At 52.0% G+C, this 22125-nt stretch overlaps 1 protein-coding gene across 1 annotated transcript; it reads left to right on the top strand.

The window, feature by feature from the left end:
• The first annotated feature begins 1627 nt into the window (after window positions 1-1627).
• Window positions 1628-16045, top strand: XRRA1 (X-ray radiation resistance associated 1). The gene is made up of 17 exons (XM_059824833.1): window positions 1628-1736; window positions 2811-2965; window positions 3243-3314; window positions 4077-4149; window positions 4839-4936; window positions 6447-6580; window positions 7184-7282; window positions 8401-8660; window positions 9704-9707; window positions 10426-10588; window positions 11624-11717; window positions 12431-12549; window positions 12997-13257; window positions 13839-14004; window positions 14131-14243; window positions 14842-14947; window positions 15781-16045. Exons 1-17 carry the CDS (start codon window positions 1628-1630, stop codon window positions 16020-16022), a joined length of 2268 nt encoding a protein of 755 aa, XP_059680816.1. The 3' UTR covers window positions 16023-16045.
• Window positions 16046-22125: the final 6080 nt, after the last annotated feature.

Below are 22125 nucleotides of genomic sequence, written 5' to 3'. Positions count from 1 at the left end.
AGGAACGTGTGGACGTGGCACTGCGGGACATGGTTTAGTGGGCATGGTGGGGTTGGGTTGGTGGTTGGACTTGATGATCTTACAGGTCTTTTCCAACCTTAGTGATTCTGTGATAGTGTGGGGAGTGGGGGGGTGGGTGTACGTGGGGTGCGTGGGGGTGTGTGCAGGTGTCGGTGCTTTGGGGTGTTAGGGACGCGGGCTGTGTGCATGCTGGGGTGAGGTCAGGAGGTGCGGTGAGGAGTGGGGGGGTGTTTATGTGTTGGGTGTGCGCGGGGTGTATCCGTGTGTGTGAATGGGGTGTGTGAGGGTGTTCATGGGTCTTTTTGCAGGAGGATGTGTCAGTGTGTGGGCTGTTGTGGGTGGTGGTGTGGATGTGTATGTAGGGGTACACGTCAGGAGGGTGTGTGTTATATGATGGGATGAGTGGGAGCGTGTGTGGGAGCGGGGTGTGTGAGGGTGTTCGTGGGTAGCTGGGGTGTATGGGTGCACGTTGTGGGGGGTGTAGTTATAGGAGTATGTGTTGGATGCATGGGTGTATGGGCTCACGTGTCGGGTGTATCCAGTAAGTGTGGGGCTGTGTGCGAGTGGTGTGTGTATGGGTGTTCCTGTGGGGGTGTATGAGTGTATATGTGCGGTGGTTGTATGTGTTGGTGTACGGGAACAGGTTGTTGGTGTACAGGAACAGGTACGGGGGTGTGTCAGGAGTGAGGGTGGTGTGTGTTTACGATGGGGGGTGTGTGTGAGTGGGTTATGTGTGGGGAATGTGTGCGTAGGGCTTGTATGGATGGGTGTAGATGTTGGGCTCTGCGTATGTATCAGTTGTACCAGGGCGTGCAGGTGTGTGCCCTGGCCGATGTCCTGGTGTACCCTGTGCCGCTGCCATCTTGGTGTACCGGCAATGCCAGCATCTGCATCACGCTGAGTGTCGCTGTGCGGTGGTAAAGCAGCATGTTGCCCAGACGGTGCCAGTGACAGCGTTGCACACAGCTGCCTTCTCGCATATATTGGTGCATGAACACACAGCATGTGCCTGTTGCAGGCAGAGCTACCCCAAATGCCAGCACTGTGTGTGAACACTGTAGTCCAACTGTGCCGTTGTACGCCACAGCGGTGTCCGAGTGTGGAAACACCATCAGATGGCACTGGGAGACCATCTCCTGCTACAGGGGCACGGGCGAGAACGATGCAGCGCCTTTGAAGTTTATTTCCGAGGTTTGGGGAGCGGTGACCGGTGTGGTTCTTTTCCCAGAGTCTCCACAAGTGACAAGAGAAAGGAGACAGGGGAAGGAGGAATGAGGGATAAAGCAGAAATCCTGTGAGTTGTCATCTATACAGTCCAACTCACACACACATCGGTGTCTGCATTTTGCTGTCTTGAGCAGAAAATAATGCATGTACTCCTGTCACCTCATTTATGGAGAGATTATGTCACCTCCTAAACGGAAAAGTCCATTTTAGGAGGTGATGCTCCTCATGTGTCCCTGAAAGTGTTCCTTTGCCTACAAGCTGATACTTCATTTATGGCTACCCTTTGAAAGAGCCGTTTAAAGCAAAGTCATGTTAGAGCCAGTGAAAGTTTTAACCCATTTATTTCTTTCCCTCTCTCCCCAGGAACGCTGCAGTCAAGATGGCTATGACAGGACTGTATAAAATAGGTGACGGAAGCAACTACGCAACTAACTGCTTCCCTGCCAGGAACATTTTGCACACAAGTAAAGAAGGTGACAATTCTTTGAGTTCTGCTGGCAAAGTCTCCCTGCAGAATAATGCTGTGCCCACAGGGGCAAGTCCGCCATCCACCCTGTTGTTGGGCCAGATAGAGGGTACATTCAGCTGTGGTTTCTTGTAACAACATCACAGCTGATAACATAGATAACAGTTGATAACAGAACTTAAAATGGTGTGCAGAAAGTCTTAGAATTGTTTAAAGCTTCATTGAAATGAAGAGGGCAGGATGTTTAGGGCACATGTTAAATGAAGGGTCCAGCAGCCATCTCCACATGCCGGTAGGAGGGAAACTTCATGCAGGGATGAGGATAGCACAGCGTGGTTCTCCAGCAGCTATTCTGAGCTAGAGCTTCTTTTTCTCTGGGTTTTGAGTCACATCTGTGAAATGCTTAGAAATGGCCGAAATGTCTTCTAACATTTGAGAAGTGGTGGACAGGTCTACTAGGCTAGTCAGGGGTTTGGAGGACAAGACCTTTTAGGAGAGGTTGAGGTTGCTGAGCTTGTTTTTTGTCTGGCCAAGAGAAATCCAAGAGGAGATTGTGGCTTACAGCTACTTGAAGGACAGCTACGAACTCTTAACAATGACAGATGCCATAACTAAGCCAAAAATTTCACCTTGGGAGGTTTAGGTTGGACATTAGGAGGAACTTCTTTGCTGGGAGGAGGTGCAGCTCTGTGTCAGGTTACCCTGGGAGGTGGTGCAATCGCTAGACAATGCCACAACTGACTGATCAAACGTTGCTGATGGTCCTGCTTTGAGTGGGCAGTTGGGTTGGAGACCTCCAGAAGGCTCTTCCAGACCACGTTTCTATGTCTGCAACCTATGGCTTCATTAGCATCTATAAAGTAGTGTGTTTCTCCTCTTCCGTGGCTCTGGCTGTAGCTTTAATGTTTCTGCCTTAAATTTATGGTCACTGAACATTTTATACTCCAGTATTTCCCCATATAGGGGATTTTAAACTGACGGATTTCAGCATTGGGCTGAAACACGTGGCAGAGTGTAGCTACTTTGAGAAGGGCACATTCGAAGGGTCGCATGCTCACCATACCATCTCTTCTGCCTTGGTTCGTCATTGTGCCAGGGTCCGGGCGCTGGGTGCTGGCACGCAGAGCTACCCCGAGGGCTTGGACTGAGAAGGGGACCACTGAGGAGACACCACAGCAGAGGAGAAAGCCCCCAGATTCTGCCTCTGTGGAAGAAAGCATTGAAGACAATGTCCTAGATGAGCCATTTCTGGTGAGTGCAGATTTCCTCTGTTACTGCCTAAACTTTCTGATAGTGCTTTGTGGAGCTGGAGAGATCCTGCTGGTGGACGGACTCTGTAGCTGCCTCTCCCAGCCCATCCCCATGCCCTCTTCTCCCCGCTTCCCACGATCCAAGGCACCAGGTGCCCCCCGCTCACCTGGGGGTAGCTGCGGTCTGGTTTTGGGGCTCAGGTCCCAGAACACGACATACAGGATTGCTGAAGGACTAACCATTTGTGTTTCTTTTTTTTTTTTTTTTCTTCCCCCAGATGAAGCACCACTGTTTGAAGAACCCCTCTGACCTGTGCTCTGTGAACATTAGCAGCCAAAATCTGGTCTCTGTGAGTATCAGAGACTCAAGAAGTATTAGGGAACTGCTTTAAAAGTTGAAACCTTTACCACGTTAGCACATGAGTGCCCAGAGATCAGAGAAGACATGCATTAGAAGCAGGCATATTTCCTGCACAGGAAGGTGAGCCAGCCGGCTGTGAACAGGCTTGGATGATTTGTCCTACAAACTTTTGGATAGTGTCTTCATAACCAAATTAACTTGATCTTCACCAATTGTAGACCCTTCCCCACTTATATACCCTTGCAAAATGCTGTTCTTTGGGTTTAGGGATGTTTGTCTCAACTATGGTAGCTTGAGAAGTGACTTTTATTTGGGTTCATGACTAACTTGCATTGCAAAGAGAAAATGAGCTGAGGTGCTGATAGGTTTTTAGTGTCTTTTTAGGGTTCCCTCCTGGTGCTGTGAAGGACAGATGTGCTAAATCGTAGGGTGGCTACGTTTGCTGTGTCACATGTAGGTATCAGATAACTCAGGAGCCCTGTGACACGCAGGGGAGCAAGGTCAGCAGCGAGGACACGGAGGGGGCTTTGCTTTGGGGCTCATCTAATCCAAGTCTTCTGGATGTCGGTCACTGAGGCAGCTGTGCATTAAATGCATACTCTGAGGGGTGCTCTCCATAGTCAGAAAAACAAATGAAGACCTAATTATGGGAAATGCTATGATTTAGGCATTTTGAGAGAAGGAGAGATCCAGTTGTTTCAGATCAGTTTAGGACTGGAGTGGAATGATTTTTTTTTTCTGTATTTTTCAGGCTAAAGAAGATGATTTTGAGAAATTTGATTGCGTTGCTTTTATAAATGCTTCTGAGAACCTGCTGACACTAGGTAAGGGATGGCATTACCAAAAAATAGATGCTGCTTTTCAACCTGGGGAAGCTTATGCTTGTCTGAACGCAGGTCTAGAGCTTTACAAAGAGGTTTAAGATGCACATGCAGCATTTCTTTGCAGAATTGCTTCCTTCCTGTTACTGAGCTGAAATCCTTGTGCTAATTCCCTTTATTGTAATGATAATTGTTGGCCGCTCTGGTATCTTTTTCATTATTAGAAAACAAAGCTCTTTACAAAGAAAATCCCCATTTAATATATAGAAGCATGGAATAATGAAATGACTTGTCCCAAAGGCTCAGAAGGTTAATGGTAGAGCTGGGAGGTGAATCCAAATCCAGTGTCATGGGCTCCGTTAATTTGAAGAAGAAAGAAGGAAATCCATTTATAACAAGTAAAACATATAAGCTAAATGTGCCATCAGTGGCTTCAAGCAATAATCCAGTTTGGGGTGGGAGCAAACGCATGAAAGCAAACCACATGTCGAAGGCGTAGGCTGGTGGGGCATCATGTACTGTATGGACAAACAGCTAACTGAGCTGGCATTTTCTTTCAAACATGCCCGCTTGATAATACTAGTGCTCTCGTTCTTGCTGGTTTCGGTTCATTCCAGACCCGGATAAGACATGGTTTGTTCTGTTACTGCTGTTCCTCACTTGCTGGAGCGTTTCCTTTTCCACCCTTGCAGAGCCGTTTCGGAAGTTTCCAGGACTGCGGGAACTGGAACTTTCCTTGAATGGACTAAGAAATCTGAAAATCACCGCTGGAGACTTCCTGCATTTGGAAGTAAGATGAGGGGCTCTGAGAGCTTATTAATCTCCTCCCAACTGTCATGCTGAAGCCTAGCCATAGCATTGACGTGTGTCCCTGCAGTGTGAGTTCTCTGAAACTGCAGGGTCATTCTCTCTTCTGCTGCCTTGTGACTCTGGGATGTCCTTTCTGCTGTGTCCCTCAAAGACCTTCACTTCTTGTTTCCTTCTGCAGAGCAATCCCTCACAGATCCCCATTGCTTAGCCCCTTGCCACAGGACTCATTGTTTCCTGTGTGATGGGCCACCCCTTTTGCTGCAGGATCCTCTCCCTGCAGTCTGTCAGTCACCCATGGCATCCCTCACCTCCCTGATGCTGTGTGGTCCCTGGCAGATCCCCATCCTCTTCCACACTATGCTCTACCTGTCTGCGTCCCGTCCTTCTCCTCTCCAGATAGGTGTCTGCAGTTTCCCCAACTTATGGGCTGCCTTTCTAACACTGCAAAGGGGTCAGTTTGTTTTTTTCTTTAAAAAAGAGACAAAGTAGAGACAAAGAACAAGCAACTGTGCCTGGGATGATGGCTGTCCTTGTCCTCTCCCTCCAGATTGGAGTGGGTCTCCGCTACAGAGAGCTCAGGTTCTGGCTCAGCTGTACTGACTTTACCTAGGTTTGCTCTCTTTGAGGAGGTGTCCTTGCCTGGATTTCTCTGGTTTCTGATTGCTGCTGGATAGAATGTTTTGTCTTAAAAGGTTTCTTTCTTCTTTTCTTATTCAAACAATTATTGGTGGCTCAGCTGTCAGCTCTGTATGCTTGGATCCTGGCCTCCCTCCAGCCTGCAGGCTTTGGGAGGTCCCCAAATCCATAAAGCTCTCCCACATTTCTCCCATGCACTGTTGGTAACCAGCTCAGGGTTTGACTCAGTGGGCACGTGCCCAGGTGATGGGGAACCAAATTTCCAAGGCTTATGAGGCTGGGGTTGATCCTGTCCATCCCTGTGTACCTCTGTGTGAGCAGCCCTGTCACTGGCATCAGCTACAAAAGGTGGGAATGGGACCTACCTAAACTCCATGTCTCCATGGATCCCAGCTTCATCCGTGACCAGTGTCCAGGATCTTGTTTGCTGACAGCCTGGAGAAATCAGCCCTGGGAAGGCTGATTGGAAATTCATATTAAATTGATTTGGAAAGTGCTTTAAGCTCCTCCTGGGGAAATGCAGCTTATTGTAATGCCCTGGCAAAGCTATTCCTGTTAATGTATCCTAAAAAACCTCATCCTTGCTCCCAGCAGGGTCTGCTCCCTGGCTTTCTCCTGGCTGTTGTCCTGTGAGTCACACATGTGAGTGGGGGACCAGCCCTGAGCACTTCTGCCAAGGTGCAGAGTGCCACCGCTGTAAGTGAAGTCCCTGCAAGTCAGAGACGCTCACAGCATCACTCTAGGGCGGGTGGTAGCATGACTGAAAGTCTCCTGTAAATATTTAGTATCTACCTGGGGAAAGCCAACAGATACTGTTCTTTGCTCCAGGGGATTGTTTCTTCTGTTTCCTTCAGGATCTGGATCTCTCCTACAATAACTTGTCTCCCCAGGACATTTGGACATTGGGAGATTTGTCCCAGCTCAAAGTCCTTCGCTTGACAGCCAACGGGCTTCGGTCCCTGCCTGCGGACCTGGCAGGCTCGTGGGAGTAAGTACACACAGTGAGTGCTGCTTCGGCGTGGTGGGGAGCTGCTGGCGTACCAGTGGGATGTGCCGGGCAGGCAGGCAGGGTGATGGAGCGGTGGGGCTGGCAAGGCAGGATTTATCAGTTTGGGCAGCAGAGCTCTTCCCTTGCAAACTGGAAGATCGAATAACCTAATGGTCAGTGCTGGGTGGCAGGGAAGTGTTATCCCAGCTCAGCCCCACATCACCCAGGGCATCTGCTGCCATCAGCAGCTAGAGAGGAACCTCTGGACAGTGATTCAGCAGCCCTGTCGAGTGGCCGAGCCACGTGAGTAGGATGCTATTTATTCGTCGTTAATTAGACCCTTCACATATAGCTTAGCCACAGTCGCCATGCTAAGGCATCCACCGTTTGCCATCGTTGGAGATAAGACGCTGAGCTAGATGGTCATTTGGACTGATTCAGTTTGGCTGCTTTGAGGTAGGATATTGGTTTTCTATTTAAAGAATGAAAACAGCCCCAGCCCGGTCTCCCAGTGGACACATCTTCCCCCAGTGACAGCAAATTATACATTTTCCACCTGTCTTTGCTTGAGTGTGTTATTAATGAGTCTCTTTGTATCTGCAGCTCTGCTCATTTAAGGTTTCCATCTCTGGAGGTCTTGTCGCTGGATGACAATCGTCTGTCAGACCCGAGCATCTTTGTGAGCCTGTCTCATCTCTGCAGGTAAGGAAGCACCTGGCAGCAGACGGCTCTGGCTTTTGGGGGCTGGCAGCTGCTTCTGTCAGCTGTTGCACAGTAGCAGGCTTAAAATGAAAACCAAAATCTTTGTGATTCACTTAGATACTTCCCTGTTTAGTCTCTCTAGTATTGCAAATGGGACTGAACGGAAGCAAACAGCCTGCTGCAAAGCACAAGCTGGCCAAACCCGGCAGGTGGCTGGTAATTCAGCTCCTGCCCTGGGTGTTTGCTGATCTCCAGGTCTGATTTGAGAAATGGCAGTTGCTTTTGCCATTTTCCCTTCTTTGCCCCAGATTCATCCTTTATTTCAGTGCAGCAGCACTAGGAAGGGCTGTGGATCAGCTCCCTCTGTTTAATGTGAGCTTTGTGATTCAGCTAGAGGGGAGTCACTAGGAAGGGGGCAGCTCACATGCCCTTCAGCTGGGCTTTGCTGGATTTGGGGACAGCGCAGAGACCTTCTGATGTTCCCTTGCTGCTTCCAGTGCTGCGAATTGGAGATGGGAATTGGGTCTGTCCTGTTGCCTTGGCTCTGCAAAGACATTCCTGGAGGAAACTGCACATTGTCCACAGTGTTCGTGGGAGAGGAGGGGGAGTGGGTGAGGTTTAGGCACAAGACTGCAGGTCTGGAGTGCGGAGGTTTGGGTTTCTGCTCTTCCCTAAGCACTTGGGCAAGTGCATTGGTGATGTTATACTTCCATGGAAGGTGGAACATGGTTAGGGAATCCCAGTAGGACCGCAGCTCGTCAGAGCCCTGGGTGATTTAATGAACTGCCAGGATGTCTCCTTGTCCATTAAATTCTCATCAAGAGATGAGCCTAGAGCTAGGTGACCCTTGGGCTGCTGTGGGGGACCGAAGTCATGGGTTTCAGGGGCAACACCGGGCTGTGCCAAGGACTGAGCCTGTGGTTGGGATTTGGAGAGGAGGAACAACAGGGCAGTGAGATGCGGGTGTCATGGAGGCCTCTGCACCGCTGCTGGGAAGCCCAGCGAGGAGGCAGGTCGAGGGCCAGCTCCCTGCCCGGTGGGCACCGGGGCGAACAGATGGCCGGGTGCATACACCAATTGCAATAGTGGAGTTTCTTACGCATTTCCTCTTCCCATAGCCTGAGGGAGCTGAATCTGGACAGGAACGGGATTTCGGCTGTCCCCTACCTGCACCAAGCAGAGAGCAGGCAGTTCTTCCTCCACCCTGCGCTGGACGGTGACAGCTTCAGGGCAGATTGGTACCAGTCCCTGAGCAGCCTCTGGCAGCAGCCCCGGCCGCTGCAGCAGGAGAACACGGAGGTGCCAGCAGAGCTGGAAGCGAAGAAAGGACAGCTTGAATATGTCGTGTTACAGAGCGACAGGGATCCAGACAGGACGGGTGAGCAGCGCCTGCCTCTCCCTGCCTGCACTGAAACTGTGGGGCTCAGTTATGTCAGGGTGAGGATCTGCTAGATGTTTACTAGTGAGTGAAGCAGCCTGACAAAATTGAAACAGTGAGGGAGGGATACTTGGAACTATTTTAGACATCTCAGCTAACCTGTCCAGTCCCTCTATAATTACTGGGAGCTTACTGGACATGAATCACCCTAAAGCAGATATCTCCCATGGTTCAGACATGCCCCTTTCTCTCTCCTGGACTTCTCCAGCGTAGCTTGCTCCAGAGGAGACATTGCATGCTGGCTGGGAGGAAAACTGGCAAAAATGGGGAAATAATTCAGGTTAGGAAGTGGATTATTGTGGATCCTGGACAGGCAGAGGGCAGGAAGGTTGTGTGAGTAGGTAGCCCACGCACAGGTCTCCATTCCTGGGGTAGGTCAGCTCTTTCCTCTGGATGTCCTTACCAAAGCGTGATGCACACACCATGCTGGGCCACACAATGGGATGGATCCAGAGGCTGCCTGGTGTCTCCTGTGTGGACCGGGCTGTGATGGAGGCTGGCAGTGGGGCTACTCCAAGCACTTCTGTCCCCTAGCTTGCTGCTACAGTCCCTGTTGTTTGGTAGTCATGGAGCAGGCAATGGTGCAACTTCTGCTGCTGGCCTGGCAGTAGCAGTGTGATGTGGGAAAGGCCTTGTGCTCGCAGGCAAGACTCAAAACCAAAATCTACCTGCGGGGAGCTCCTGGATGCCCTGAGGCCAGTAGCAGGGTTTCTGCTGTGTTCAGGGGATATCGACCTCACCTGGAGCGATGGAGCTGTCAGCAAGCCTGCTACGGTGGGATTCATCCCTCCTCACCTTGGGCATGTCTTGCCACTGAGCCAGATCCTGCCTGATGCTGATTTGCTTTTCCAGAGTAATTCCAGCCTTGCCAAGGCTGGGGCCAGCCCAGCGCTTGGCTTCACGTAGAAACCCTCACTTTGCTTGTGTTTCATTGCAGAGGTCGTTTTTAATTCTGGCTCTCAGGAACACCCGACACTGGTAAGAACTGTTGGCTTATCTGTGATTTGGGGTGTGTGCTCCAAAACTTCCCTTCCCCAAGCCTCTCAGTTGAGTTTCAATAAGCCCGTGGGTACAGCCGGGACTCTGGGTGCCTACAAGGCTTGCAGTGAGTATTGTCTCTCATCAGGGAGATCAGGAGCAAATTTTCCCATAACCAAGGGACACCAGAGCTTAAACTTATATCACTTTCAAATAAAAGCTGGGTTGCTGTTTGCTCATGACTGTGTGCCCTCCCTGCACGGGGAAGGGTGTTCTGCAGCTCAGGTGGGGACCGAAGCTCAGGAGCTGAGAGTTCATTCATTCTTAGCACTCTAATTTTTCCCCCCACATTTATTTACGTGCTCTTCAGAATCAGATGTTTGAAGCCAAAGACCTTGATTTTTATTAGAACCTGAGTTAGGGGCTGAGCTTCAGAGATGCTGAGCACTTGCAGCGTGTTCTAGTGTAACGCACGTGTGCATGCGCACGCTCCCTGAGAGCACAGCTGCTTCCTCCCGAGCCCGCGCACGTTTTCAGTGCTGAATGATGGAGTTTGGTGCATGTGACATGACTCCCTGGAGGGCTCCCACAGTAACGCAGAGGCCAAAGCAAGCTGCTGCAAGACAACCTCTGAAGCGGGTCTGAACCAAAAGCTCTTCAAATTATAGCTCTGTTTGGGCTCAGAAGGGTGTTATCCTGCCACTGGGGGTGTCTCCTGCAACAGGAGCCTCTGGAGCAGTCCCTCTGCTCACCCTCTTCCTCCTCTCTTTAAGGTTGTCCCCAGGGAGGGAGAATCATCTGCCTCTAAGACTCTGCCCGCTCCCTCCATGCACAGAAACGTTCGTGCTCCCTTTCCTGAACTGAAGCTTCTCAGCCTGGCCTTCAACAAGGTGATTTGGGTCCTGTGGCTCTGGATAGGTGTAAAGGTTCAGCTGCCTGAGCTTGGCATTAGTGCCCCGGGAGACAACCTGGCCTTTAGCTGCCACTGCAGAAAGGCACAGCTCTGCCTGGCTCCTGCGTCCACCTGCCAGCCCACGGCGATGTGTCAGATAGCCAGGATCTCTCGGGTGGGACAGGATGCCTATTTAGGCAGCTGAATTGCACCCAGCTTGCCTAAACCCTTGCATATTCAGAGATTTCATCAGAGAATATATGAAGGATTGTCCTTCCCCTGGCCTGATCCTTTGCTGGAGCTGCCTGGTGGATGGTGATGTCTCATCTTCGCTGTTTTAGTGCCAGGTTATACCCATCTGCTGAGCCATGTCAGGTTCTCAGTGTGCCCCAACAGATAAGTAACACGCAACAACATTTAAACTCCTCTTCCTGATGCTTTTGGCTCCTGCCCGGGCCTTAACTCACGCTGCTTCCCAGCCGGGTGAGCTGGCGGTGCCGAGTTACCACTGGAGCATGCCCTGTGACGTGATGGGGCGGCTCTGCTTGCTTGCAAAGTGAGCTCTGCTGCTGTTCCCCATGTGTTGTCACCCTGTTTTAGGTCACTGCCTTGTCGGTGAGCCGGTTTCTGGCTGCTGTGCCCTGGCCAGGCTGTGGTTTGGACTGCAGGGTGGAGAGTCAGGATTTTTTTACTGCTCAGAAGAGCCTGGGGCTGCAGCTGCAGCTCTTCTGAGCAGGAAAAAAGTCCTGCCTCTCTACCTTGCAATTCTTCTGAGCATTGGAGGCACCAGTCCTTTGGCTGCAGCATGCAGGAAAGAGAGGGGACAGCTGCCACTACCCTCCATACTCAACAGGCCGTCTCTGGTTAAGGGGTGCCATCTCCTTCCTCCTCCTCCCCACTGCACACACCTGCCCAGTGCCAGGGTCCCCACGCATCGGAGGAACACGTGTTAGTGGGAGGGTTGGGATGAAACCCTACAGCCTCTGGCGTGACTCAATGCTTAGAGCAAACAGTAAACTATTTTATCTTGCAGATTGCGGATGAGACAGCTCTCTTACCTGTGGCTTTCTTCCCGTGCCTGAAGGAGCTGATGTTTCACAACAACCCTCTTACCACCACCCGAAGCGGTACGGTATGAGCCCAGCTTCATGGGGGGACTCCTGCTTTGTCCCTCCTTCGCGGTTAGCTCTCTGGGACAGGGACCACGTTACCTGTTGGTGTTCAGACACTCCTGCCTTGCTGGCCCTGGCCCAGGCCCCCAAGAAGGTGCTTTAAACATTGCTGCTCTCTAAAGAGCAACACAGATGAGCACTGCTCTTGCAAACGCTGTTAATGCCCTGCTGCTGCTCCTGGCCCCACTGAAGTCTGTAACAGCCCATCTGTGACTGCAGCAGTGCAGTCTCAGGCTAAATTTTGCTCCCAAAATGGTGTTTATCCCACAAAGGGCTTGTTTGAAGCTGGTCCAGGTTTCCTCCTGCAGCAGCTTTGTGAGCAGGGGGAGTAAACCCCAAACGTGCCCGTGGCCTCGATAGGCAACGTTTGAAGGCAGCCAGAAGGATGCTGATGAAACGTTGTAATGATGCTGCTCCCTGCACAAGCTACGTGTAGACTAGTAAATAAAACAGGTCAGGGATGCTCCTCTGGCCTTGGTGGCACATAGCCCAGTTGATGTATGTCCTTAAGGCTAAAACATGTCCCTACAAAACCAGGTGGCTTCTACTCTGGTTCCTGAGCTGAGCCTGGGGTTAGCTGGCACAGGCCAGAGTATGCTGCCAGCGAAGGAGCAGGGCACGGGCTCTCTGCAGCTGCTTGCAGCTCTGGTGAGCCTCTGCTCCTCCAGGGCAGCCGCCTCTTCTGACCCGGCTCCTCCAGCACAACCTGGGGATTAAACTTGTCCGACAGAAGAGCCTAGCCAAGGAGAGGTGGCACTTCTTCATCCCTCTCAAAGCCAGCCGCAAGGTAAGGAGGGATGTGCTTTGGGAGCGTGGGGTTTTTCCTGCCTAAGGCAGGGATGAAACCCTTGCTGCAATACTCAGGGCAGGATTGTACAGGAACTGACTCGCTGGGGAGCATGGGAAGAGCTGGTGGGACACACGGATCCCAGCGGGGTTGGAAGAATGGAGGGAAGGGTGGAAGGATTGGAGGTATTTTCTCAGGATGAGGCTGGGGAGTCCAATCACCCCCTTATTGCTGCCGCAGGCAGGGTTTGTCACTGGGTTTTTGAGTTCAGTCCCGCCTTTTGGCCTTGGCTGAGGGATCCTACGGGGCTGAAGCTGATGCCAGGGCATCCCTGGAGCTGGGGCTGCCCTGGCATTCCCTGTCCCATAAGGACCAGCCTGTGGACCTGACCCCACCCCACACTGACACTCGTGGCAGCGTATATGGACGTCCATTGTGTCCCCCCAGGTTGCGTCGCATCTCCCCAAAGTCACTAAGCGGCCGCTGATGCTGGAGGCTCCTGTCAAGACTTTTCCGTGGAAACAGCTCCCAGCTGCGGTGGAGGCTGCGAAAGATGCTGCACCTCCAAGTCCGGCCCAGTCACTGCCCTCCATCAGCTCCACAACCCCGGCCGGCAGCCGGTGGACGGCGCTGGGGGAAGGGGAGGGTGACTCCAGGCCTCCCCCTGGCCCAGCCGAGGAGGACGTTGCATCCTTCTTCATGACGCAGGTGAGGCCGGGCTGTAAGTGTTCAGGACTGCAGGGCTTGTCCAGAAATGGTCCATAGATGAATCTTCATTTCCGAAGTGAATGAATGGTGCGCACGCACTGCGGGCACCAGTGGTTATAACTCTCCTTTGATTGCAAGGGATTTAAGGAAGGAAGTGGTAGCAAGTAGCATAAATGCAGTGTTGTGACCAAGAACAAGAATTGGTGGCCTATTTCGCAGGGTGGCACGGGGCTGTGCTGCCTTGGTGGGTAGCCCCAACTGCAGGAGCTCCTCAGTCCAGCATCGTCCCTGCAGCGTCTGCTGGAAAACTCCCTCCTAGAGCTCATCAGCAGAGCTTTTTGATTTGATTTCCCTGAAAATCTTGGGATTATCAGGGAAAAAAAAGTCTGTGCCGGGATGGGGATGGCCCCTCTCTTCTCTGTGCCTGGTCCCGCTGAGCAGAGATGGGATGAGAAGGTGGCTGTGTGGCTCAGTGCCACCAGGAGAGACTTCTGGCCACAGCAGGACAGGCTCTGGCTGACTCCATCAGCTTGACTGGTAAGAAAGGGCAGCTGCAAATTCCTTTATTTTGCTGCTTTGAGGTGGAGGATGTGTCCAGACCCCTCCTGAGACCTGTGGCAGAGGGCAGGCTGGAGAAGAGGAGTGAGCAGAGGGAGGAAGGAGACTCCCAGGTGGTTCCAGAGCGATACAAAGACTACGAGGAGCTGCTCGGTGGAGACACAGACCCAGATTTTATTGAGCCCGTCGGTGAGTGAGGATAGCTGAGGGCTCTTGCTTAGAAAAGCCTTGGCAGATTGATGAACAGTATGGTCCACTCTGACCAAGAAAGAAGCAGCAAAGGCTTTATTGTCCTATTTTCCTTTTGGTTCACAGGGATACAGAAGGATGTGCAAGCGCTGTACTACATCCTGAAACACCCCCTGGTTTACCGGGACACCAAGCCACGACTGGACAGCATACAGAAGCCCTACGTGCCTCGGAAAAAGGTAAAGGCTGAAGCTCTGAAGGGAGGATTGTTGCATCTGTATCTGGATAAACTCACATGTTTGGATGAATGCCGAGAGCCTGAGTGTGGGCTTGGCCCCAGTTCCCGATCCCAGTGCCTCGCTGTTCTCTCTCCCTCATGGCACGGTGCATGCAGCCCCCATGGGAACCGACCTGCAGGGATGGGGCAGCTCAGCACACTGGGGCTGGTAAAGAGCCAAGAGCCGTGCTAGCCCCTGGGCAGTGCAGGGGGAACCGCTTGTCACCAACGCCCTGGAGAAAGCCAGCCCCGTCCCAAGGGAGGTGGAGGAAACAACCTCCAAGCTGGGTCTGCGCGGCGGGTTGTAGTAGAATTACAGTCCCTGAATCCACTGCGCTGAGCTGGGGTTGCAGAAAGCTGATCCAGTGTTGCTCAATAATCTTAAGCTGGTGTCTAAACTGGACCAGCTTGGTCCAAAAAAAAAGATACCGTCTCACCTACCTCGTGCAGAAGCACAGGCCCATGTTAGTTTGGGAGAGGGGGCAGGAAAAGGAGGTGGAGGATCATCAGCCTGCGGGGTGGAGGGGAGGCATGCTGCAGCCTCCTGGTCTTCCTTGCAGCGTGGCAGGATGCCTGGCCCTCCTGCCCGAAAGACAAGAGCAGAGGTCCTGGAAGGAATCCTGATGGCCATGAGAAACACCTCGACCATCACTGAAGTCCCCTTGGGTATGTTCCTGCATTCCCGGTCTCTCCTGTTGATGGCATCGCAGAGGCAGGGGCAGGATCTGAACATAAAGGTGTCCCTGAGCTGGCAGGGTCCTGGGGTGTGGCCGAGTTGGGAATGGAGGGTTCCCCTGTTGCAGCAGCCTCACCCTATATCCCTGTGGAGAGGACAGGGGCTTCGCCTGCTGAGCACCCTCATCCCACCATGAGGTTGGACCCTGGCGCTCTGGCTAGTGGTCAACAGAGGGGTAAATGCAACTCAGACACTGCTGGTGTCCCTTGGAGCCACAGCTGGGTTAACCCCACCCCAAACCCAGCGGGTGGGACAGTGGCCTTGGAGTAAAAGTGGTTTTGCCCCCGAGATGAAGCAGGACTCGGCTCTCCGAGCACCGGCCATGTTTTACCTCCATCCCAGCCCCAATGGTGGTACAATCCTGAACTGCTAGTGCAAGCAGAACCCAGCCACTCCCCAGTGCTGTCTCTTCCCTCCACTGACCAGGGAAAAGCAGAGGAGGAGAGGCAAGAAATAAAGGCACTTTCTGCTGCCTACAGTAAGAGCCACTGCCCAGGCTTGAACCCAGAACATCTCTCTTCACTCTTGGGTTACTCAAGACCACCGGTGCCTTTGCTTTTGGGGCTCCTGTGTTTCCTGTGGGTGCCAGGACAGAGGGGGATCCCAGCGGCCGCCTTTGTGCCCCTGCCACGGTGACGTGCCCCATGCTGCAGGGACGGGAGAGAGCTGGGGCCACTAGCGGGCAGAGGCACGGGAGGGAAGATCAAAAATTGCAGCCAAGCAGCCGTCCCATCGCTCTGCTCACACCCCTGGCCTTTTCCAGTGTCTGTTCTGCAAAAGAAGAAATCCAGCCCCAGGGCGTACCGGGAGGCACGGATGCTGATGGAGGAATTTCAGGAGGTGTTCGAGATCCTCCCCGCAACCTTTGGTGAGGACATGGCCAAGCTGTCGGGTGAGGCACAGGTCATAAAAGCCCTTCTCACAGAGGCGACGTCCAAGCAGGGGAGCCCCAAACAGCTACAGCTGCCAGGCAAGAGAGTGGCCAAGAAGGTACCCAAAGTTTAGCCCACAGTATAGCCAGGGGTTGAATAAAGCATCCCACACCTTGGTCCTCTTGGATAAAATGTACATTATTTTGTAACTTGTTTGGAGCCATTTTTCCCCTCCAGAGGTTGGAAAACTGAGTGCAATGACAAGATTCATCTCAGGCTTTCAGGCAGCAACTTCCAGCTTGAAAGCACTGATACAGCCGCAATGCTGCCATGACAGCACATGAAAACCATGTCCACTGTCTCCCACAGTATTCTCCTGGAGAAGCTGGCGACTTGTGGCTTAGACAGGTGCGCTCTTCGCTGCGTAAAAAACTGGCTGGATGGCCGAGCCCAGAGAGTTGTGGTGAATGGAATTAAATCCAGTTGGCGGCCGGTCACAAGCAGAGTCCCCCAGGGCTCAGTTTTGGGGCCGGTCTTGTTTAATGTCTTTATCGATGATCTGGACGAGGGGATCGAGTGCTCCCTCAGCAAGTTTGCAGATGACACCAAGTTGGGAGGGAGTGTTGATCTGCTGGAGGGTGGGAAGGCTCTGCAGAGGGATCTGGACAGGCTGGATCGATGGGCCCAGGCCAATTGGATGAGGTTCAACAAGGCCAAGTGCCGGGTCCTGCACTTGGGTCACAACAACCCCATGCAACGCCACAGGCTTGGGGATGAGTGGCTGGAAAGCTGCCCGGTGGAAAAGGACCTGGGGGTGTTGGTCGACAGCCGGCTGAAGATGAGCCAGCAGTGTGCCCAGGTGGCCAAGAAGGCCACCGGCATCCTGGCCTGTGTCAGAAATGGTGTGGCCAGCGGGAGTAGGGAGGGGATCGTGCCCCTGTACTCGGTGCTGGTGAGGCCGCACCTCGAATGCTGTGTTCAGTTTTGGGCCCCTCACTACAAGAAGGACCTTGAGGTGCTGGAGCGTGTCCAGAGAAGGGCGACGGAGCTGGTGAGGGGTCTGGAGCACAAGTCTGATGAGGAGCGGCTGAGGGAGCTGGGGTTGTTCAGTCTGGAGAAGAGGAGGCTGAGGGGAGACCTCATCGCTCTCTACAACTGCCTGAAAGGGGGTTGTGGTGAGGTGGGTGTTGGTCTCTTCTCCCAAGTGACAAGCGACAGGACAAGAGGAAACGGCCTCAAGTTGTGCCAGGGGAGGTTCAGGCTGGATATTAGGAAAAATGTCTTTCCTGAGAGAGTGGTGAAGCACTGGAAGAGGCTGCCCAGGGAGGTGGTGGAGTCACCATCCCTGGAGGTGTTCAAGGAACGTGTGGACATGGCATTGTGGGACATGGTTTAGTGGGCATGGTGGGGTTGGGCTGGTGGTTGGACTTGATGATCTTACAGGTCTTTTCCAACCTTAGTGATCTGTGATTCTGCTCACTGTTGTGCTCTGCAGTTTCTGGAAAGTAAGGTGTGTGCTCACCCATCCCTGTGTAAAAACTGACTTGTAAGAAAAACTGCTGCACCCTCCGGGCATTGCAGGGAGGTTTTGGCCAGCAATGAACAGGGCAGAGAGCGCTGTGACCGCTCCATCCCATGATGAGCACAGCTCACGATGTGGCTCTGCCTGCGCTGACCGATGGGTCGTACGAGGCCCATCCTTGGGTGAGCAGCAACACCACTACCATTAATGGACTGGCAAGCTAATACGAGCTCCCCAGTTCGCTCAGCTCTCGCCCGCTGTCCCAGTATCAGTCTGTCCTGCAGCCAAGCGCTGGGGAAAATCCGTCTCACGCCAGGGCAGGGCTGCCAGCGCTGCTCATGGCAGCTCTGAGCACGGCGCCCCATCCCACCGCAGGTACATGCCCGACCAGCCGGACCTGAGCGAGGTCAGGGAGCCGAGCTGGGCACAAAATAGTTATTAAAAACCCAAATCCATCCCCCAGTCAGGCACCCCTAAAACCAGCTGTGTCAGTGCAACTGGAGGGGTTGGGACAAGTGATGGGGAGCGATGGAGGATGCTCACTTCCCACTGGCTGCTCACCTACATGAAAAATAAGTCATTAATACTCACCTTCGCCTTTTTTTTTTTTCCCCCCTGCAAAACATTAATCAACCACCTCATTCAGCCAGGGGCAACTGTAACCTGTTTGGGATAGGCAGCAGTAGGATCCTGCTTGTTTCCAAGTGCAGCAACTTCAGCAGAAACAGGTAGTTCACTGTCAGAACCTGGTTTTATTCTGTTTTAACCTCGGCCTTTGTCCTGCAGTTAAAAAGTCCTCGCTGCTGTTAAAATGTACACATTATTTGTACACAGTTGGCATATTTCTGGTTTGTAACAATTTTTTCACAAGCAGGATTTACTCTGTTCCAAATAACAGAAGCCACAACATGATAGACGCCTGCATGTCATTTTACCCACACATTTTACACATGCAAGTCAACAATCCTTCAGTAACTTCCATCACCTTTTAAAACATTTGGATGAAGCCACGGTGGTTCAGCTGAGACCCAAAACGACCGTAAGTCTTTTACCGCCCCGGTGCTCCACTGGCGAGCTGAGGAGAACAACGAAAGCACAATGATTTAAAGCATTATCGGAAAAAAAGTGTAGCGACATCTAGATTTGTTTTAAACAGTTTGACAGTAAACACCAAGGAAACCAGGCATACGCAACCCCGCTTTGTAACCAGCTGAAGGTTTTTCTGTTTGCATAGTGAAGAGCTAAGTCTAGAGCTGATGCTTCGCGGTGTTTCACAGACACGGGGAAGAGAAAGGTTTGGGTCCGATGCGTGCGACACGTGGGATCATCCCAGCTTCCGCGCTGTAGTTCAAACCGGTGTCGTGTCCCAGTTCCACCCAGCTGCCATCCACGGGGACATCCCATGGGTCTCCGTCACCGTGCCACGCGAGTCCGTCGCGTCCAACAGTCGTTAGTTTTCGTCTCAGGTCCCTCGACGGGCGAGAGGGGCCAGGTTTTTGTCAAATGCTTCCCCCCCATGCACAGGACAAGCTCCTTGTCAACCTTTTGCCGGACGACTGGGAGACGGCACGGGGCTGTTGGAGGGTCCAGGCGGAGCCCTGGGGTCTGTCCTCGGAGCATTGCTAAAGGCTTGTTTTTAAAATCAGTGATAGTCTTTAAGGCTTCACCCTCCCCCTTTGCTTTCATTGAGAAAATACAAAGAAGCACTTGTTCAAGCTACACTTCATGACTACTGTGCACTGCATGTACAATAGCGTTTGAAGAAAAAATACTGACAATATAGAACAACATTATACAATCATCTGGCATGATCCCTTCTTTTGGCACTTTTCCTTCATTTATCTGATCTCACTGACTCAAACATGGACCTTTCCGTACAGCTTTTCCTGGGCAGAGAGCTCCAGAGGGTCAGAAAGCAACTTTCTGGAGTTGGTGGCATCTTTGGCAGACATGGTCTTTCTGTCATCAAACCAACCCCAGCCCCTCCAGCGCTACCAGCAGTGTGATCTCTTGGTTTTTTTTCTCACAAGAGAAGACAGCTTCACATTTTGGGAGGATGCTCGCCCGCCCGCACTGTCCCACAGCCGGCAAGGACTGCCTTCACCCCAGAGAGAAGGTGGCTGCAGAAAGGAGGAGGGTTAGAAATGACTTTGATATAAGTGTAAATAAATACTTGGTTTCATCGTAGACCCTCTGCAAATCTTGTGCTGCATCCACTGTTCAGCAAGAGGTATTTTACTTCTCAGCTGGCATTATTTGTGGCAAAGGTAGCGTCATACCTGACCTTTAAAGGGTGGAGGCTGGGAATTCCTGCTCCTTTAAGTGTAATTATATACAATTATTTTTTGTGCAAGCTTACACAAACTTACAGAGTGTTAAATTAATAAAACATTCATCCTAGCTTTGCATTGCCTCAAGTCTCGAACCCGACACCGCCTCGGGTGGATTTCAGCTGAGGGCAGTCGTGCTCTCGCTAGCTCAGGAAGAAGGCGAGAGGGTGCAAGGCGACCCATGTTTTCCCCAGTCCTTAAGCAACGAGATGGAGAAGCGACCATAGAAATGCAGTCAGCAGCTTCATCGGACTAAAAACCTGTGGGCGCACCACCTCATGAGAAAAGATCGTTCCCACTCTGATGCTTTACTGAAAGCTGCTGCGACCACAACCCTTCCATGACATGATTGCGATGCCACGTCCAAAGGTCTCCTTCAACGTGGATGCAATGGTCTGTGCGTGATGCTTAAGGGAGCCGAGCAGCGCTGCCGGGACGTGGGCTCTGTTTCGGGGGGAGCCGGCTGCCCGGTGAAGGCGAGGTTTGGGGAGCCGGGGGCGCAAGGGGTCCCGTGAAGCTTTTTTTGGCTGGGGACAAGCTCCAGCTCAGGCGTTGCCTCCCGCACTTCTGCCCAGCTCGGATTTAGAAAGAGGAAATTAACACACAAAAACCTAAATATTTATGTCATCTTTAAAAAAAAAAGATATTTAAGACACTGGCCTGGTGTGTTGGACTGCGAAATCTATTTTAAGAGGGGAAAGAAAGGATACATTCAGCGTGTAAATCTAGTTTTTTGTGGTGTAGGCTTGCTCAGGGAGCGCCTGGCAGCCCAAGCCTGGATGAAACCCACACAAGTGTCATGAGAAAGAAGGAAACCGTTGGAAGGAAGTTAGATCCGGGCTCACGGGATTAACTGTGGGGAAGGGGCGGGGAGAAGGGGGCCTGTAAAAATAATTATAAATCTAGACGCACTTGAGAAGTGCATGCTTTAGCTCAAGATGCTGGGAAAAAATGGCATGAATTCCGAGTAAAAGCTGTAGGTTTCCCTCCTGAGCTTATTTCACTGCAAAGGACAGAGCCAGGCCATTGCTACTTCTCTCTGCGCTGCTCTTCTGGATCCGGTCAAGGCTCCAATTGCTTAATTTCCTTCCAATTCACAGCTGGGTACAGGAGCAGGATTCAGTTTGGGTGAAAAGTGCCTGCTTCAGTCAGCACCTAACGAGGCTGCGGCGCACGAGAGGGCGGGGAAAGGCATCGCCCACGAGCCGCAGGGGGTAGGCAGAGCAGGCCAGGTCTAGCCGGCCCTAGGTACGACTTTAAACATCCAGTAGTTTGTGTGTTAAGGAGATACAGAGATAGATATATATATTATGGAATCATTGCTATAAGATTTCTCAAAATGAAAGTGTCAATCTCTTGAAATATAGTATTTAAAATATATAAATTTTATCCATTAAAATATAAGATTTCTTTTTTTAAAAAAAAATCCAGTTCAATTAGGAAAAAAACGCCAGGGTCCTTGCAGTTACGCAAGTATGCTGGGAGAGAAAAAGAAAACCAGTTCCCGTTTTTTTTTTAACCATTTAAGATGGTGGGAGAAATTAAACCATTTTTTTAGATAGAGGAAATTAGGCAACGACCGTTCTCTTAAATCAGATCCATCTGTTTAAATGCATTGGCTGTCCTCCCTACACGCCACGGGTCAGGGTAAGTTTGCCCCAGCACCGTGCTTCAGTTACATCCTGAAAATAGCACTCATCATCTGGCACACGGGTCAGCAAGATCGGTAACGCCGCAGCCTCCGCCCTGGACGAAGGTCCCTGCGGGCACCGAGGGTCCCCAGTGAATACTCTGCAAGGCAGCTTTCAAGTATTGAGTTGATGTTTTTTGAGCCCGATTACTGGAAATAATCAACGGAATTATTGTGCTGTTAATGGATGATGGGGAAGAGCATTAGTCACACAAAGAGCCCAGAGGGTGGGCGGCCACTGAAGGCCACGTCTGGGCAGACAACACACGCTCCACCAAGCCCAGGCTCCGAGCTAGCTCTGGTCCAGGCTGCCGTGCCCGACTTCATGCCTTTTAAGTGGAAATTTTTAGTGCATCGCTCACCTGAGCTTTCTTAGTGGTTTGAACCTGAAGACATCTAGCTCGGAGCAGGGGCAGGGCAGGCTCGCATCGCCCCGAGCACCCGCATCCGTCTGCCTGCGGGCCGAGAGGGCTGGGCTCCTGTCCCAGCTCCACTGCCAACCCATCGGGTGCCTGGGAAATGACGGCGTCAGATACGTCGGGATGCCTCCTCGGGCTGCTCTTGGACATGTAAGGACAGGTCTTAGGTGTGCTGAGAGATCTCTTAACTGAGCAAGAACCTGCAGGGTATGTCTCAGCAGGGAGAACGTCGTTCCTGAAATCACTTGGCCAGTGTTTCCCTTTCTAGATTTCAG

The sequence above is a fragment of the Gavia stellata genome, chromosome 1 (genome assembly GCF_030936135.1).
Source record: "Gavia stellata isolate bGavSte3 chromosome 1, bGavSte3.hap2, whole genome shotgun sequence".
Lineage (NCBI taxonomy): Eukaryota > Metazoa > Chordata > Aves > Gaviiformes > Gaviidae > Gavia > Gavia stellata.
The sequence above is the reverse complement of the archived record's forward strand: the minus strand, read 5'-3'. Positions and strand labels throughout refer to the sequence as shown.

Coding starts and splice junctions, on each gene's coding strand:
- XRRA1 (XM_059824833.1), top strand. CDS start 1,628: ATGGCTATGACAGGACTGTATAAAATAGGTGACGGAAGCAACTACGCA. Junction 2,966..3,242: donor TCCTAGATGAGCCATTTCTG/GTGAGTGCAGAT, acceptor TTCTTCCCCCAG/ATGAAGCACCACTGTTTGAA. Junction 4,937..6,446: donor GAGACTTCCTGCATTTGGAA/GTAAGATGAGGG, acceptor TGTTTCCTTCAG/GATCTGGATCTCTCCTACAA.